This window comes from Penicillium solitum, assembly GCF_028829755.1.
Source record: "Penicillium solitum strain IBT 25940 chromosome Unknown utg000002l_segment0_segment0, whole genome shotgun sequence".
Classification (NCBI taxonomy): domain Eukaryota; kingdom Fungi; phylum Ascomycota; class Eurotiomycetes; order Eurotiales; family Aspergillaceae; genus Penicillium; species Penicillium solitum.
In genome coordinates, this window is record NW_027072122.1 from 409,976 (window position 1) to 426,012 (window position 16,037).

At 50.2% G+C, this 16,037-nt stretch overlaps 6 protein-coding genes across 6 annotated transcripts; 3 read left to right on the top strand and 3 right to left on the bottom strand.

Annotated features, from left to right (window-relative positions):
- Nucleotides 1-587: 587 nt before the first annotated feature.
- Nucleotides 588-1,523, top strand: N7455_003789 (COG2 family protein; the record flags this gene model as incomplete). Its single annotated transcript, XM_040958664.2, has 2 exons — nucleotides 588-602; nucleotides 651-1,523. The coding sequence occupies 2 exons, from the start codon at nucleotides 588-590 to the stop codon at nucleotides 1,521-1,523; spliced, it is 888 nt and encodes a 295-aa protein (XP_040810956.2).
- A 172-nt stretch (nucleotides 1,524-1,695) lies between these two features.
- Nucleotides 1,696-2,718, bottom strand: N7455_003790 (mitochondrial 54S ribosomal protein uL1m; the record flags this gene model as incomplete). Its single annotated transcript, XM_040958608.2, has 3 exons — nucleotides 1,696-1,788; nucleotides 1,842-2,406; nucleotides 2,480-2,718. 3 exons carry the CDS (start codon nucleotides 2,716-2,718, stop codon nucleotides 1,696-1,698), a joined length of 897 nt encoding a protein of 298 aa, XP_040810882.2.
- Nucleotides 2,719-2,865: 147 nt separating this feature from the next.
- Nucleotides 2,866-5,125, top strand: N7455_003791 (glutamate--tRNA ligase GUS1; the record flags this gene model as incomplete). Its single annotated transcript, XM_040958673.2, has 3 exons — nucleotides 2,866-3,136; nucleotides 3,193-3,578; nucleotides 3,631-5,125. Exons 1-3 carry the CDS (start codon nucleotides 2,876-2,878, stop codon nucleotides 5,123-5,125), a joined length of 2,142 nt encoding a protein of 713 aa, XP_040810971.1. The 5' UTR covers nucleotides 2,866-2,875.
- A 1,655-nt stretch (nucleotides 5,126-6,780) lies between these two features.
- N7455_003792 (putative plasma membrane H(+)ATPase) lies at nucleotides 6,781-9,973 on the top strand (the record flags this gene model as incomplete). Its single annotated transcript, XM_040958564.2, has 4 exons — nucleotides 6,781-7,186; nucleotides 7,235-7,458; nucleotides 7,519-8,217; nucleotides 8,267-9,973. The coding sequence occupies 4 exons, from the start codon at nucleotides 6,781-6,783 to the stop codon at nucleotides 9,971-9,973; spliced, it is 3,036 nt and encodes a 1,011-aa protein (XP_040810898.2).
- A 695-nt stretch (nucleotides 9,974-10,668) lies between these two features.
- N7455_003793 (glycoside hydrolase family 18 protein) lies at nucleotides 10,669-12,530 on the bottom strand (the record flags this gene model as incomplete). Its single annotated transcript, XM_040958606.2, has 5 exons — nucleotides 10,669-11,995; nucleotides 12,051-12,178; nucleotides 12,236-12,249; nucleotides 12,304-12,366; nucleotides 12,422-12,530. The coding sequence occupies 5 exons, from the start codon at nucleotides 12,528-12,530 to the stop codon at nucleotides 10,669-10,671; spliced, it is 1,641 nt and encodes a 546-aa protein (XP_040810873.2).
- Nucleotides 12,531-13,707: 1,177 nt separating this feature from the next.
- N7455_003794 (uncharacterized protein) lies at nucleotides 13,708-14,757 on the bottom strand (the record flags this gene model as incomplete). The annotated part of the gene is made up of 3 exons (XM_065604576.1): nucleotides 13,708-13,883; nucleotides 13,919-14,101; nucleotides 14,598-14,757. Coding segments are annotated over 3 exons (519 nt in total), but the record flags the coding sequence as incomplete, so codon positions are not given.
- Nucleotides 14,758-16,037: the final 1,280 nt, after the last annotated feature.

Below are 16,037 nucleotides of genomic sequence, written 5' to 3' on the forward strand. Positions count from 1 at the left end.
CACAGCTACGTGTTATGCAGGAGACAGCGCAGACAATGACCCCGCTCTCAGAGGGCACAGGACCCCGAGAGGATTAGGTTTGGCTCACACAAGGGATTTATCCACGTCGCATGCGCAAAGCATATTCTCCGACATGCGTGTTTGGTGTTTGTTTTGGATGTCAATCATCCGGACGGGTAGTGGGGGGGGGGAATTGGGGAAGCTTCCAAGGCTCTTTGATGCCCGGACCACTTAAGTTGTCAATGTGGTTCAGGTACCTCCAGGTACACTACTCGTACACTATTAACCTCGGAATATTAACTTTTTTTTTTTCGCAAGATGATACTAAAGCCAAAAATGATGTCAAACAAAAAAAGGCTGGCTCTGCCGCGAGTCGAACGCGGGACCCCCCCGTTTGCACAAATTAGTACGAGCGGGATGCCTTAACCACTGGGCCACAAAGCCAACTGAACGCCGGAATTCTCAAAAAGTGGTTTCTTCCATATCACAGATGCAAGCTATACCGAGGCATACGAGGCACACGGCACCATCACCACGTTTCCTCCAGTGTTCCCTTATCCATTGCCCACGCTCTTCCCGGACACACCATGAATCGGTTCCAGGTATGACTCCTTGTGGCCCGAATTAGTACCCCGTCTAATCTCCTCTAGTTCGGCGACTCCGACGGGTCCGTCTCCGACTTCGATGAAGACCAATCCGGCCTCCCCTTCCCGGAACCGCTATCCCGCACCTCATTCCTCGCCCCTGACTTCGATCCAGCCACTTTCCTATCGTCATTGACGAACCGACATCAGAGCCTTGAGGATCTCCGACAGGAATTGCGGGGATTAGAGCAATTATTGAACAAGGAGCTGTTGGATCTTGTGAATGAGAACTACCAGGACTTTCTCTCGTTAGGCAGTGCGCTTCGCGGGGGAGAAGAGAAAGTTGAAGGTGTGAAAGTCGGTGTGCTTTCTTTCCAGCGCGATGTCAAAGCTATACGGGACAAGGTCGAGGCGCGACGTCAGGAGGTGGAAGAGCTGTTGAATGAGAAGCGGCGGCTGCGGACGAATGCCGACGTTGGCAAAGATCTGTTGGACTACGCGGATCGGGTGGAGGAATTGGAACACCGGTTGATGATCGAGGACAAGTCATCGCAAGAGCGTGCCGCATCAGATGAATCAGATACAGAGTCTGATCTGTACAGTGGAGAGAGCGAGGATAGCGACGACGATGAGCTAGCGGATGGCACACCTGCAATTTCATTGAAGAGGATGGAACGGCATGCGCAGAAGTTTGTTTATTTGACCTCGATAGCTACTCGGGTCGGCGAGAAGCATCCTTTCCTGCTTGCGCAGCAACCACGAGTCGCAAAGATCAAGTCTACAGTACTCCTAGATCTGAAGACTGCTTTGGAGCAGGCTACCGCGGCGGGTGAGAAACAGGGCAAACGCGACGCGAGGACAATGGCAGTTCTGCGCCTCTACGAGCTTATGGGTGAGGATGTCAGTGCCGTCGCTGCGCTGAAGAACCTCAAGCTGTAAAAACAACGTGCTTCGTCCTGAAAATTGGCAATGTGCACTGGTCTGCATACATAGCGTCGGCGTTTGGTCTTATAAAGTTCTAATTCAACAATGATACCATGATACACCATGTCCTTTCCTAATAAAACAATAAATTTGTACACGCCAAAGGATATAGAGAAAATTGAGTATGTTACATGCCCTTCAGGGCGGAGGTTGGGGGTGAGGCGTCGGTGCGGAACTCGCCGTTGAGAGAGAATCCGGGTCCGTTGGTCGAGCTCAGTACCTGATGGTGTTGTTAAAGACTGGTTTCCAGGAAATATCAATTAAAGTACTCACCACCTCGTAGACTTCCTTGTTGACACGGTCAGTCAGCGCGGAAGCATCCTTCTTAATCTGGTCAAGGGTCACGCGCATGTTATCGCGCAATTGCTCCGGGGAGAAGCCCAATTGCCCGACAGGCAGACGGATAACGGCATCACGCTCACGGTACACAGTACCACCACGGAGCATTTCTACTCGCGCAGCCACGTCTTCCACGACGGTACCAGTCTTCGCACTGGGCATCAAACCACGAGGACCGAGGATACGGCCCAGTGCGGCCTTGTTCAGGGCCGGCAAACTGTCCGGGTGGGCGAGACAGCGATCGAACTCAATAGTGCCTGCCTTGACAGCATCGAACACTTCTTGTTCACCGACAAGGACGGCACCAGCGGCAAGCGCTTCCTTGGCTGCTTTCGAACCGGGAGGACAGATGACACAGATGCGGGATTCGGTCTGGACTGCGTGGGGGAATCGGAGCATGTTACGGATAACGGGACCGTCGCGCTTTGTCCGCAGTCGGATGTGCAGTTCGTATTTTTGGACGGAGGGTTCGCGACCGACTTCGATAGCCCGGATATATCTGCAGAAAGGAAGGTGTCAATTGATGACCCGGCCATTGACTGACGTCTCCTTGTCAGATGCTCAGTACATACCGCATAGCATCACACAGGGAATACTGCGGCATATCCTTCAAATTGATTTGCCGGAACTCCTGGGGTCCTTTTCGGCTCTTGGTAGGCTGCTCTTTCCCCTTCTTTGGCTTGCTCTTGAGACCTCGGACCTGCTGGAAAGTCGAAAGAGAGGGAGCGATTGAGGTATTGCGCAGCGGATTCCGGCATGATGAGAGGATTCCGCGTGCCGCAGTGGGCAGTACCGAGCCGGAGGACGACATGTTCACAGGCGTTGATTCGGGCTGATCGACTGGATGAAGCAATTGTTTTCTGCCGGAAAGCTGTCGGGCTCGGAGAAACGTGGCTCCGGACGGACTGTAGATAATGACTCTGCCCCTCCAGAAATTCACATTGCTTCCCACACTACACTTCTGCGCAATGTCTCAGTACGAGTTGAAAGTGGCCACTCGCGGCAACCACGCGGCACTTCTGCCGGTGGTTCTCATCGTCACCTCCATCAATGAGGCCCGCCCCACCCCCGTCGTCAACATCACCTACGAGGACACTGCTCTTCTCCAGAATGGCGACAAAGCCATTGTGCAGCTCACCAGTGGCTCCAACTCTGTCTTTGGTACTGCCAATGTCATCCAGGAGCTGACTACCCACTTCCCTTTCCTGGCTGGCAAGGATTCCAAGATGGTGAGTTAATCCTACTACCCCGCGGTCGAGTCATTCAACCTAACACCACGCAATAGGAGGCCGAGTGGATCTCTCAGCTGGATTCCCTTACCACCCTTGACTTCAAGGCCCTCGATCCCGTGCTCCAGCGCCTTGATGCCCACCTCCTTATGCGCTCGTTCGTCGTAGGATACTCTCTGTCTACCCCCGACATTGCCCTTTGGGGTGCTCTCCGTGGTAACCGTGTCGCCGCTGCGGCCCTGAAGAAGGGATCCCTTGTCAACCTTACCCGCTGGTATCGGTTCTTGGAGGAGCTTTGCCCCTGGACTTCCGCTGCTGTGGAGTCTATGAACGCAGTTGCCAAGGAGAAGAAGGTGGCTAAGTCCAAGGAGGGTGCCAGCTACGACATTGCACTCAAGAACACCGAGAACGGCGTTGTTACCCGCTTCCCCCCCGAGCCTTCGTAAGTTGTGACCGCACGGTTTTCACTGTTCTTAAGACTAATGTGGTTCTAGTGGATACCTCCACATTGGTCACGCCAAGGCCGCTCTTCTCAACGACTACTTTGCGCACGAGAAGTACAACGGTACTATGCTTCTCCGATTCGACGACACCAACCCTTCCAACGAGAAGCAAGAATTCGAGGATGCCATCGTGGAGGACCTTGCCCTCATGGGCATCAAGCCTAACAAGATGACCTACACTAGTGACTACTTCGACGAGTTGTACGATCACTGCATCAAGATCATCAAGCAGGGTGACGCCTACGCAGATGATACTGATAAGGAAACCATGGCCGCTCAGAGATGGGACGGCTTGCCCAGCCAGCGTCGCGACCTTTCCCCCGAGGAGAGCTTGGCCCGCTTGGAGGAGATGAAGAACGGCACCCCCGAGGGTCTTCGTTGGTGCATCCGTGCTAAGATCTCTTTCGACTGCCCTAACAAGGCTATGCGTGACCCCGTCATCTACCGCTGCAACCCAGCGGTCCACCACCGTACCGGTAGCAAGTGGAAGATCTACCCGACCTACGACTTTGCCTGCCCTATTGTCGACTCGATGGAGGGTGTCACCCACGCTCTGCGTACTATCGAGTACCGCGACCGCAACCCCCAGTACCAGTGGATGCTGGACACTATGAAGATGCGCAACGTGCAGGTGTGGGACTTCGCCCGTATGAACTTCGTGCGCACTCTCCTGTCCAAGCGTAAGCTCACCAAGCTGGTCGAGACTGGTCTCGTTTGGGGTTGGGATGATCCTCGCTTCCCTACTATCCGTGGTATTCGTCGCCGCGGTATGACCATTCCTGCTCTCCGGGAGTTCATCCTCAAGCAGGGTCCCTCTAAGGCTGTGACCAACTTCGACTGGGGTCTCATCTGGGCCACCAACAAGAAGTACATTGACCCTATTGCCCCGCGTCACACCACCATCTTCAACAAGAATGTTGTCAAGACCACTGTCACCGGTGGCCCTGCTACCCCTTACTCTGAGGAGAAGCCTCGACACATTAAGAACGCCGCCGTCGGCATGAAGAAGGTTGTCTACAGCAGCTCGATCATCCTCGAGCAGGAGGATGTCAAGCTGTTCAAGCCTGACGAGGAGATCACCCTTATGAACTGGGGTAACGCTATCGTCCGCAAGGTCACCACCAATGCTGAGACCGGTATCATCACCGATCTTGAGCTTGAGCTGCACATGGCCGGTGATGTCAAGAAGACCGAGAAGAAAGTTACTTGGCTTGCCACCGAGGGACAGGACCTTGTCCCTGTCGAGCTGGTCGACTTCGACCACCTGCTGACCAAGGACTCCCTCGGTGAGGATGACGTTCTGGAGGACTTCCTCAACCTGCACACCGAGTTCCGCGAGGAGGGTCTGGCTGATTGCAACGTCGCTGATCTCAAGGAGAGCGACATCATTCAGTTCGACCGCAAGGGCTACTACCGTGTTGACCGTGCTTACTCTCCTGGTAAGCCTGCGGTCTTCTTCAACATTCCTTCCGGCAAGTCCAAATAGATCCAGCGTTATGATGTGAATCATGTTTATGAGTGATCTATGAAAAGAATGAACAATATTTATATATTTCCATATCGCGTTCAGTAAAATCAATGTGGATAGAGGCCCGCATGCTGAGGAGAGAAGAAGAAAAAGTCCAAAATGCGAGAAAAATCCGGGTATATATAATCTCTTTCCTTCATCCTAACTTGGTTGTTTGCTTTGCAGTTTTACGATGGCTTCTGCCCGGATCCCCAGGCCTTCTAACCACCAGTTAACTAACTATAATCGAACTATCTCGTCCCTATGTCCATGTTTCCACCATCATGCCCACTGTGCCGGCTATCTATCTACCCATGTCATACAAATGGCCGCGTTGGATACAAGGGCAAATCGTGGCATTATCTATCGTGGCGCATGGGGCTACAAGGGGGCATCTTTTGTTTAGGCATTCGGGTGGGGTTTTACTACCGGTAGGGCAAGTGTACGATACAAATGGTCGCTCTGGGAGTGCTGTTTGGGGCTGTCGAGCCCGCGTTGCAACGGCTCGTGTAGGGCTGAATACGGTCACGTGTGGCCGAAGTCGACTGCAATGATCTCTCTAAGTAGGCTGTTCATTACCATGCTGCTTATACTTTCCATATCCCGGGCTACCTGGTTCAATTCCCGACCATTCGATTTCTCCAAACGAATCATGAAACCGGGGTGGAATGGATGTAACTTCCGCCGGCCGGCTGTCAGCGGAATGGGCGAGCATGACGTCTAGGTACCTGCATGCATTCAATTGACATCCGGACAGCCGCTCGCCCTCTACTGCAGAAACGGGCCTAGCCCATCCATTCACCTATGTTTGAATGGCTTACTCGGTTGCTTCCGGTTCATAGCTTTCGGGCGGCCACCATATTCAATGGCGAATGATTGTCCCGGGATATCTGGGTGCACTGGTTGATGGTGATTTCCACATGATACATTTTATATCTGCAATACTTTTCAGCACAGCATAATATCCTGCACTCACAGACATACAGCCTTTCCCAGTCACATTGTTCTGGCCCTTGCCGAGGACAGACCTTCCATGATCCATGGGTGAATGCCTTACTGGCTCGAAGTCAATTCGGGTACCTGCCTCCATCACTGGCATCTTTCGAGCTTGGGCCAAGTAAAGTCCTCTAGGGTTCCTCTGGATTGGTCGAACCAATTTTCCTTGCATCAAAACCCAGCGGGAGTTCTTCGGGTTGTCCGCGGCTCGTCCCTGTCGAGACCTGGTTCCCCGGCTTCATCATCCTCGAAGTCCCGAAGAGGGAGACCAAAACAATAAGCAAGCATACATGTGTGGACGTGATATACCTCTCCCGAAGGCTTCCTGGCTCGACGTCAGCATGATTTACTTTAGAAAGGAAGATTTAGTTACGCTAGCAGCTCTTTTCTTTTCTGCTCCAGATAATATTGCAGTCGTCTCCGATTCCTGCCATCCTGCAGGTCCTGAGGCGCAAATAGAACATTGGAAAAACTCATTTTCTTTGATATCATTGTTTCTTCATTTCTATATCTCTTTTGCTTCGTGCATTCGTTCCTAATCTAATCAATAATCTTGTCTTCTTTGACAGGTATGCGTATATCTGTGTTTTCCACTTTTCTGTCCCGAAGACACTATTAACTAACTTAGAAAGCCCAACATGGCCGGCGAGGCCAAAGCCGAGCGTGCCGACGTTCGCCGCCGCAGCTCACGTATCTCTCGAGCATCTCTGAGCGGGGACTGGAACAGTCTGGACGAGTATGGCAAGCTTGTCAAGTACGTGTCGACATTCCGTGATGCCAATGCAGCGGATCAAGAGGAAGGCGAACTAGTTGAGAAACGAGTCTGGTACGCCCCATGGAAGAAGCGAAAGGTCCGCGTCAAAAGGGTCGAAGGGGAAACCGGCAAGTTTCCTGATGAGTGGACCATGACGGATGTCCGAGAGGGGCTTTCTAGCCATGAAGTTCCACTGCGTCGTCGTCGGGCTGGGTGGAATGAGTTGACATCCGAGAAGGAGAATCCTATTGCTAAGGTCCTTTCTTACTTCCAGGGTCCAATTCTCTACGGTAGGTCGCTCTCGCCCCTTCCATCATTCCCAAGCTGACTTGGCATAGTCATGGAGTTGGCGGTTTTGCTTGCTGCTGGTCTAGAGGACTGGGTTGACTTTGGAGTCATCATTGGTATCCTGTGTCTGAACGCGGCAGTGGGCTGGTATCAAGAGAAGCAGGCTGCTGACGTGGTTGCGAGTCTCAAGGGTGACATTGCTCTGCGTGCGCAGGTTATTCGTGATAGCACTCAACAAGAATGTCTTGCTCGGGAGTTGGTTCCAGGTGATGTCGTAAGTATATCTTGAAGGGCCCCAACATTAGTATATATCAGAGTATAATGAATAACGTAGGTCGTTATTGGTGAAGGTCAAGTCGTGCCTGCGGACTGCAGGGTTATCTGTGACGTCAAGGATGAACATGGCTGGGAAGAATTCAACCAGCTTCAAGAGCAGGGTATGCTCGGTGGAGGGTCCGAGTCTGAGGAAGAGGAAGACCCAACCAAGACCGACAAGAAAAAAGACGAAGACGATGGCAAGGCTAAGGAGCACGACGAACACCAGGCCAAGAAGGCTCGCAGACGTGGTTATCCCATTTTGGCCTGTGACCACTCTGCCATCACGGGCGAGTCGCTAGCCGTGGATCGTTATATGGGAGATATGATCTTCTACACGACTGGCTGCAAGCGTGGCAAGGCTTATGCAGTCGTCCAAACGGGTGCGAGGACTTCCTTCGTTGGCCGCACTGCAAGTATGGTGCAATCTGCTAAAGGCGCTGGGCACTTCGAACTTGTCATGGACAATATCGGAACATCACTCTTGATTCTTGTTATGGCCTGGATCCTCGCTGCGTGGATTGGTGGATTCTTCCGTCATATTCCTATCGCTTCTCCTGGTCAGCAGACTTTGCTTCACTATACTCTGTCTTTGTTGATCATTGGTGTACCTGTCGGTCTACCTGTTGTGACCACTACGACCATGGCTGTCGGTGCTGCCTATTTGGCGAAAAAGAAAGCCATTGTGCAAAAGCTGACTGCAATTGAATCACTCGCCGTAAGTTTGTATCGACGTGGACTGTTTACAAATACTAACAGCGAAATAGGGCGTTGATATTTTGTGTTCCGACAAGACCGGTACTCTGACGGCAAACAAACTGAGTATTCGGGATCCTTATGTAGCTGAAGGCGTCGATGTTGACTGGATGTTCGCCGTTGCTGCACTTGCATCCTCACACAATATTGAATCTCTCGATCCGATTGATAAGGTGACAATCTTGACGCTGAGGCAATACCCAAGAGCACGAGAAATCTTGCGACGGGGTTGGTCAACCGAAACCTTCACGCCGTTTGATCCGGTTTCAAAACGCATTGTCACTATTGCAACCTGTGATGGGATTCGGTATACCTGCACCAAAGGTGCTCCGAAAGCCGTGCTTCAATTGACAAGCTGCTCCAAGGAGACTGCAGACTTGTACAAGGCCAAAGCCCAAGAATTTGCGCATCGAGGCTTCCGCTCTCTCGGTGTTGCCGTTCAAAAGGAAGGCGAAGATTGGGCTTTGCTTGGAATGCTGCCTATGTTTGATCCGCCCCGAGAAGACACCGCTCAAACCATCAGCGAAGCACAGAATCTAGGAATCAGCGTCAAGATGCTCACTGGTGATGCTATTGCTATTGCGAAGGAAACCTGCAAGATGTTGGCTTTGGGTACTAAGGTGTACAACTCCGACAAGCTAATTCACGGCGGCTTGAGTGGTGCTATGGCTAGTGATCTTGTTGAAAAAGCGGACGGCTTTGCCGAGGTATTCCCAGAACACAAATACCAAGTCGTACAAATGCTACAAGAACGAGGCCACTTGACTGCCATGACTGGTGATGGTGTGAATGACGCACCATCTCTGAAAAAGGCCGATTGTGGCATTGCCGTTGAAGGCGCTTCGGAAGCCGCTCAGTCTGCATCAGACATCGTGTTCCTGGAACCTGGACTGTCGACTATTATCGATTCTATCAAGGTCGCACGTCAAATCTTCCATCGCATGAAATCATACATCCAGTATCGCATTGCACTGTGCTTACACCTTGAGATCTACCTCGTGACCTCAATGATCATCCTCAATGAAAGCATCCGTGTCGAGCTTATTGTCTTCCTGGCATTGTTCGCCGATCTTGCGACCGTTGCGGTGGCCTATGACCATGCATCTTTCGAGTTGCGGCCTGTTGAATGGCAGCTTCCCAAAATCTGGTTCATTTCCTCTGTTCTTGGTATTCTTCTCGCGTTGGGTACGTGGGTTATTCGAGGCAGCATGTTCCTGAAATCCGGAGGTATTATCCAAAACTGGGGATCTATTCAAGAAGTCCTCTTTTTGGAAGTGGCGCTCACGGAGAATTGGCTTATTTTTGTCACTCGCGGCATCGATACATGGCCATCTATCCATCTAGTGACCGCGATCCTTGGTGTCGACATTTTGGCTACTATCTTCTGTCTGTTTGGTTGGTTTACCAACGAAAACATGAGGACCAAGCCCACAGATAAGTTTGTCGAGACTAGGAATGGCTGGACTGATATCGTCACTGTTGTACGAATTTGGGGTTATTCACTTGGTGTGTCGATTGTTATCGCTCTGGTATACTTCATCTTGAACAAGATCCAGTGGCTCGATAATTTAGGTCGTGTCCAGCGCGACAAGGGGGAGGTCAAGATCGAGAATATGCTTGCTCACTTCTCTCGTCTTACTGTTGAGTATGAGGAAGGGGGTGCGCCGAAGGGTCGGTTCTCTTTGGCTACAAGCAAGGAGGAAGAGGAGGCTGAGTAAAGGGGTAGGATATCAAGTGGAAGGTATGAAGTCCGAACTTAATCATGATTGGAAGTTGAAAGGCTTTTTTCTGTTCTGTTCCTGGCCTAATTAGGTATTGTCGATGGTGATGACCGTTATTATTATGGCGTGTTCTCGGGGGGCAACTTACAAGAGCACGAGGGTGTCTATGTTAATCTCTAATGTGTTGAATCTGCTTGCAAGTATCCTAATGGCGCTCAAATACCTCTAATTTTTGATGTCTTTGAATTCAATCATTTACTACAGATGACAATTTGACAATATGTTAGTTGATAAATAAGAACGAGCTACACTCCTTATTCCACTAGTGCCCATCTGCACTCATGGCATGGCAGAATGAATTTACAGAGGTTCCATTTAGAAAAAAGAAAATCATAAATAAGCACATATACTGTGATATTCCAAGAACTGAAAGGACAAAATTAAATATTGGGTATCATATAAAGGAGGGTAAGCCCGAAAATTAGGTGTGTGTAAACGAATGAAGTCGAAGGGTATAAAAGATGACGAACGTCCGGAAGGAAAAAAAAAAAAAAAAAAACTGCGGCGGGTCCAAAATAACGTCAAATTCATCATAAAGGTTCTTCATATGCACTCAACAGTCCAACCATGTACATGCATGGTAGCCGTTCCAAAGGGAATGAGACTAGTCCGTGACGAACAAGTTAAATTGCTCACGTACGGTTGCGCTGAGCACGGCGGAGATTCTTGGTCAGGCCATGGGTTACGCCGCTAGTGACCTTGTTCGCCTTGCGGAGGCCACCCAGCAAGCCTAGCAGGTCATTGCCGATGATAGAAGTGAGAGCATTGCTATCCGGATCATCATTTGAGTCATCATCCGAAGTATCCTCTTTGCCGTGCGCGTCGTCCTCGCTGGAGTTGTTCTCGTTCTGTGGACTGGCAGTCGAAGTTGGAGCCGCAGTCGAGGTTGGAACCGCAGTCGAGGTTGGAACCACAGTTGTCTGAGCAGATGTGGTTGCAGCGAGAGTCGGCTTTGCTTCAGTATTCTCGGACTTGGGATTTGCGCTTGTAGTGGCTAGAGTAGTTGATGTTGTAACGGTGGGTTTCTGTTCCTTAGTGGTGGTGGTTTCTTCAGCTTCCTTGGGCGAAGCAGTAGCAGATGAGGAGGAGGAAGCCGAGTGTGAGGAGTCGGGTGCATTGGAAGATGAAGACGTCGTCGTCGCCGGCTTCGTCGACGTCGTCGTCGTTGGCTTCGTGGTGGTCGTCGGTTTTGTTGGCTTCGTTGAGTCAGTGGACGTAGAGGCAGGTGCCGAGGTTGACACCGGATCGGGCGACGACGAACCGGAATCACGCGCAGGGCCCAGGCTTTTGCGGACGTCCTTGATAAACCCTTCGTTCCCGTAAGCCTGTGTGGCATCCCACATCATTACACCCCCAAAGCTCTCGAACTTCTTCGTGTATTCAATCACTTTGGCCAACTCGGACGCCGGGATATACCCCGTGCTCGCTGCAGTAGTGAATGCCGGTACCCCGACAATGACCTTTACATCTTTGTTCTTAGACACGGTCTTGGCCCAGTTGTCCCACTCGTCGAAATTGTATTTGCTGCTTGAGGGGTCGGTGTTGAAGTTGTCGACACCGCAAAAGTTGTTGTAGAACTGTACCCAGATAGCGTCGATGTAGACAGGACCGTTGAGGATCTCTTTGTCTGCCTGGTCTGGGTAGGGACATTGTGGTGCTGCTGTCAAGTAGAACTTCTGCTTGCTCTTATCTGCCTCCATTAATGAGCGCAGCTCGTTGGCAAATGGGGCCATGTGCTGGACATTGGCCTCGAAGTCGAAGTCGAAACCATCTAAGGCGACATCACCGAAGGGACGAAGGGATTTGGAGCCATCTTGCTTAGGGCCGAAGGTCTCCCACATTAGCTTCGCGCCGTCCTTGGCATCCTGTTCAGACTTGAAGCCGCCCTCGCTGTACGTGGCTCCACCGATCGAAAGAAGAATTGTCTTGTTCTTCTTTTGGCACGTCGCGATGTCCTTGCTAGATGATGTTAGCTGTCTGGCGAATTGCCAGCCCACGGGATCTAGTAACTTACGCAACTGAAGGACAGTTCTTCAATTGGGTGCCCTCGAAGACATCGCAGTCCTTGCTGGTAACAGAGAAATCAATCTCTGGAGCACCTCCTGGGCCATTGACCATCATGTTGAAGGCCATCGGTATCACCTATGTCATTAGGTTAGCCCATCAATTCCAAGAGGTTCCTTAGTGATCTCTTCCTACATCAATGTCATCATCTAGAGGTTCTTGTTAGCTCCAAACACCGCATCGCAAATATAGGGTTCACTCACTGTCGCAGTAGTGTCCCAGAGGCTGCTGTGCCTTATCCCCCTTTCCATCAAAGGAATTCTGGCCTTCAGTGTATTTTATGTTAGTATTCACTCGCTCAAAAAACGAATGATCACATACCCCAGTAAACAACGATGTTGCTGGTCGAGTTCAAGTCCAGCTTCGCGTGTGCTCCTCCAATTGAAGCCAGCAAAATAGACCAGGGGAGCACACCCTGATAGCGACGCATGGTGACAAGCGCAGTACACTATCTGGTCGACTTGTATAATTAGGTATTAAGGAATGAATTAATATATGGGATTAGAGAAAATGTATAGGGACGGATAAGGAGACGCCAGAACACCGAGCCTCATCATGAATGAGCATAGCGCATCATTAAATAGTATACGTTGTATTTTTGTCCTCGTCATTCCCAAGAAACAATGGCCGCGTTGCCCATTCAGGTGCCTCACACCCGGTGCCCTCAGCGCATGGTATGATCCACATGTCCACGCCAGCGATCTGAAAAGAAAGGGTTTGGAGCCATTCTTCGGCTCCAAATGGGTCCAAATTGTAAGCGATATTACCAGATGATAATTTCAACAAGATTGTGGAGTGTGTGCCGGTGCCCAGCTCTACATTCCAGTGCTGTTGTCAGGGGACCGGGGGTAGATCCAAGAATGCACCGAGGGATGAGCATGTAGTGGGTGTAAAATCAAATTCTAGGCCATGAGCATTTGACTATTTGGTAGAAATTTTACCTTATGCCCGGCCATCGCACGGTCAGGAGCCGCATCCCTTGTCATCTGGGTGATCATCTCGGGGGTCATCTGGGCGGTGGGGGCACACCATTGAGTTAAACTATACTTTGCTAGCCCTGATTCGACAACCTGTTGACAATTAGGCCATAACTTCTTTGATGGTTCTTTAATTTGGTAGTTCTGTTGACTATTCAAGTTCTTTCTGAAATATCAATGCTAAAGTTGTTAAAAACATAAAATTTTCAGGTGTTGAGGAATATCCACTTAGAACGTGAAACGAACTGGACCTTCGAGATATATATTAGCAGATCCAATGCCACAACTCATTGACCACCAGTACCTAAATACATAAGTACCCTAGATTTAGCTTATCCAATGTTATTCGACTCTCTATTTATCATAAATCCAACGCCATGCCCCTGCAGAATGCAAGCCACCATCACATCTAGATCTATACGGAACGGAATTACCTAATTGGGTTAGCGTCGAATGCTGAACTGAGGGCATTCCCGGAATCCCAACAACCGCGGAAATTATTTCGATCGCAAAACGCACGCAGCAAAAATAACAAAAATAGCCAGAATAATATGTATAAACTGCCCCTGCCAATTTCAACCAAAAGAATTGAGACACAATCTCCCCTGGAATGCAACGGATCACTTACCGAAAACCCAATTCACGGAAGCAAGTGTAGCCAAATTTGTCCTGGAGGAATCTAGCCATAGCTGCGCCGATGGTCATCCCGCTAGTTGCAGGTACATCGGTCATAGCATAAACACGAAATAGACCCCTGCGGGGGCTAAAGATATCCGGAGTCGCGTTCGTGTAAGCTCTAACAGAAGCTAGGAGTGTCTCAATCAAATCGACCAGGAGTTACCGGTAACTTCTACAGGCCCAACACCTGTCGCCAAATATGACAAAATACCGAGGCAAAATATAGATGATATGTACAGCGCAGGACCCCGGTGCTGCAAAGTTGCCCAGAGGAAATCGCCATTCCTGGCCAATCCGGACAAGAACGTCAGCAAGCGACTATCACGACACAGGCATAACCAGAAGCCTAATGTGTTAGATGCATCATGGGGCTCAATTTGAGTGTTCGACGGGAGAAGAGCTGTTGTTTCATGTGAGTTGTCAGAGGAATCAATCAATCAAAGTTCAATTAACCTGTTGCAGCCTAACTCGTTGCGTATGACTATGCAGGCGCTTCATCGCATTTTTGGATGCAAATTACGACGTGCGCTAGCTGCTAAATCACATCAGCAGTAGTAACTCCATCAAGGTCCCGAGGTCAGTTTTGGACTACCTGAAATCGATTCAGGAGCTCATTGCAGACCTCATCAAGAATTCCATCGGCCCGGACTAGAAGCAGCAATTTGAACAGCTGCGCCAGGAGACCAGCCAAATTAAACATCACATTCAAACGGTGAGAATGGAAATGGGGTTTTGGCAGTTGGCGCCTATACCGCTGCGTAAGCCGTGCTCAAATGGTGCGGATTGTCGATTATCAACAAGCGTGCGATGACATCAAACTACTAAAATGCCATCGGGTATACGTAACGTCAACCAGTATCCTGCAGCATCTAGTACATTATCTAGTAGGATACTGGAAACCATGGACCCGCTGATTATGAGCCAAGGTGACCATGCAATTAAAATTGTCGCAACGACATACCCCGCAAGTGATAAAAGTAGTGGTGTCCTCCGAGTAGGCATCTTATCCGTGAAATGGGCAATTAGGGACCCAAAATATCATACATGAGGAAATAAAGGGTGAGAACTTCAGAGGTCAAACGCTGGGTGTGAGAAGGATCTTTGTAGAGGCGATTGTACGACTTGGTTCTCGATATCGACCCCGGCGGCTATTTCGGGAAAGGGGAAATTGTGGGAGATGAAGCTCCTTGGTCAGAGCTACCTTCTGAGTGCGAAGTTACCTACCGGTTAATCTGAAAAAGACACCATGGACGGGTGTTCCTACATTCAGCTACCCGTAGTAGTTGCCGTATATATGCATGACTGACAACCGTCACCTCCCACCTGGGCAAGATTGTCTTCTCACTTCCCACAATCATCTCCCTGTTACCATCGTGGGCTTCATAAGTCCAGCCTTCTCCACATCTTCCATTGTTTAATCCTGTTTCTCTTTCTACCCTTCTTCATCTGTTTTCGGTGTCCACCCTAGGGTAGGTCGGGCAGCTGGGTCGCAGATATTCATGGCCACCCACCAACAACAGTTCAATCAATGGTGGCGGTGAGCTTGAAATGCCTGATAGCGAAAACCAGTATGACCCGGTGGATTGGTGGAAGGGGTCGTGGATGACGCGTCAAAAATCATACCATGGTGAGATTCCGTTTGTTCCCATTTCTGAGATATTCAGCTTGAAGAGAAAGCTGATTCATTATTGCAGCCTCATACAGCCGCCACCAACGGACGTCCAGGTGAACCAATTCACTACCAGGGGTGTCTTATGGTCCATGGAACGCCCTAGCGAGCTTCAAGGATCAGCACAAAACCCTCATAGAATTTGAATGGCTCTACCCAGACACATACCCGCCGGTCGTTGCGCAATCCTCGCTTTCAATAGCTAGTCAACAGAGCTAATCGCCTTATTTCCGGGCACAATTTGAGGCCGAACCACGATTTTCATTTTGGACTTCACAACACCCTCAACACGACTTCCTTACACAGCTCCAAACGAGTCGAACACCCAGACATTGGCCAGTTGGTACTCCCGTCCGTATGTGACCTGGTCCCATCTTGCACCCAACCCCCCCACGATAGGACGTCTAACGCGTATCACTGAAAATGTTTTAGAGGGGAGGCCGATTTAATCTCTCCCCTACGTCCAAGTGAAGAGAGCCCCAAGAGAGACGTAAAGTACCTGGACATTACCATACAAGTGTTTTAAGGAAGCAATGACTCAGATCACAACCTAGTTGTGTTCTAGTGGGTACCTGTCGCAGCGGTGAAGATGGTAGAGAGCAATCCTCGCTCG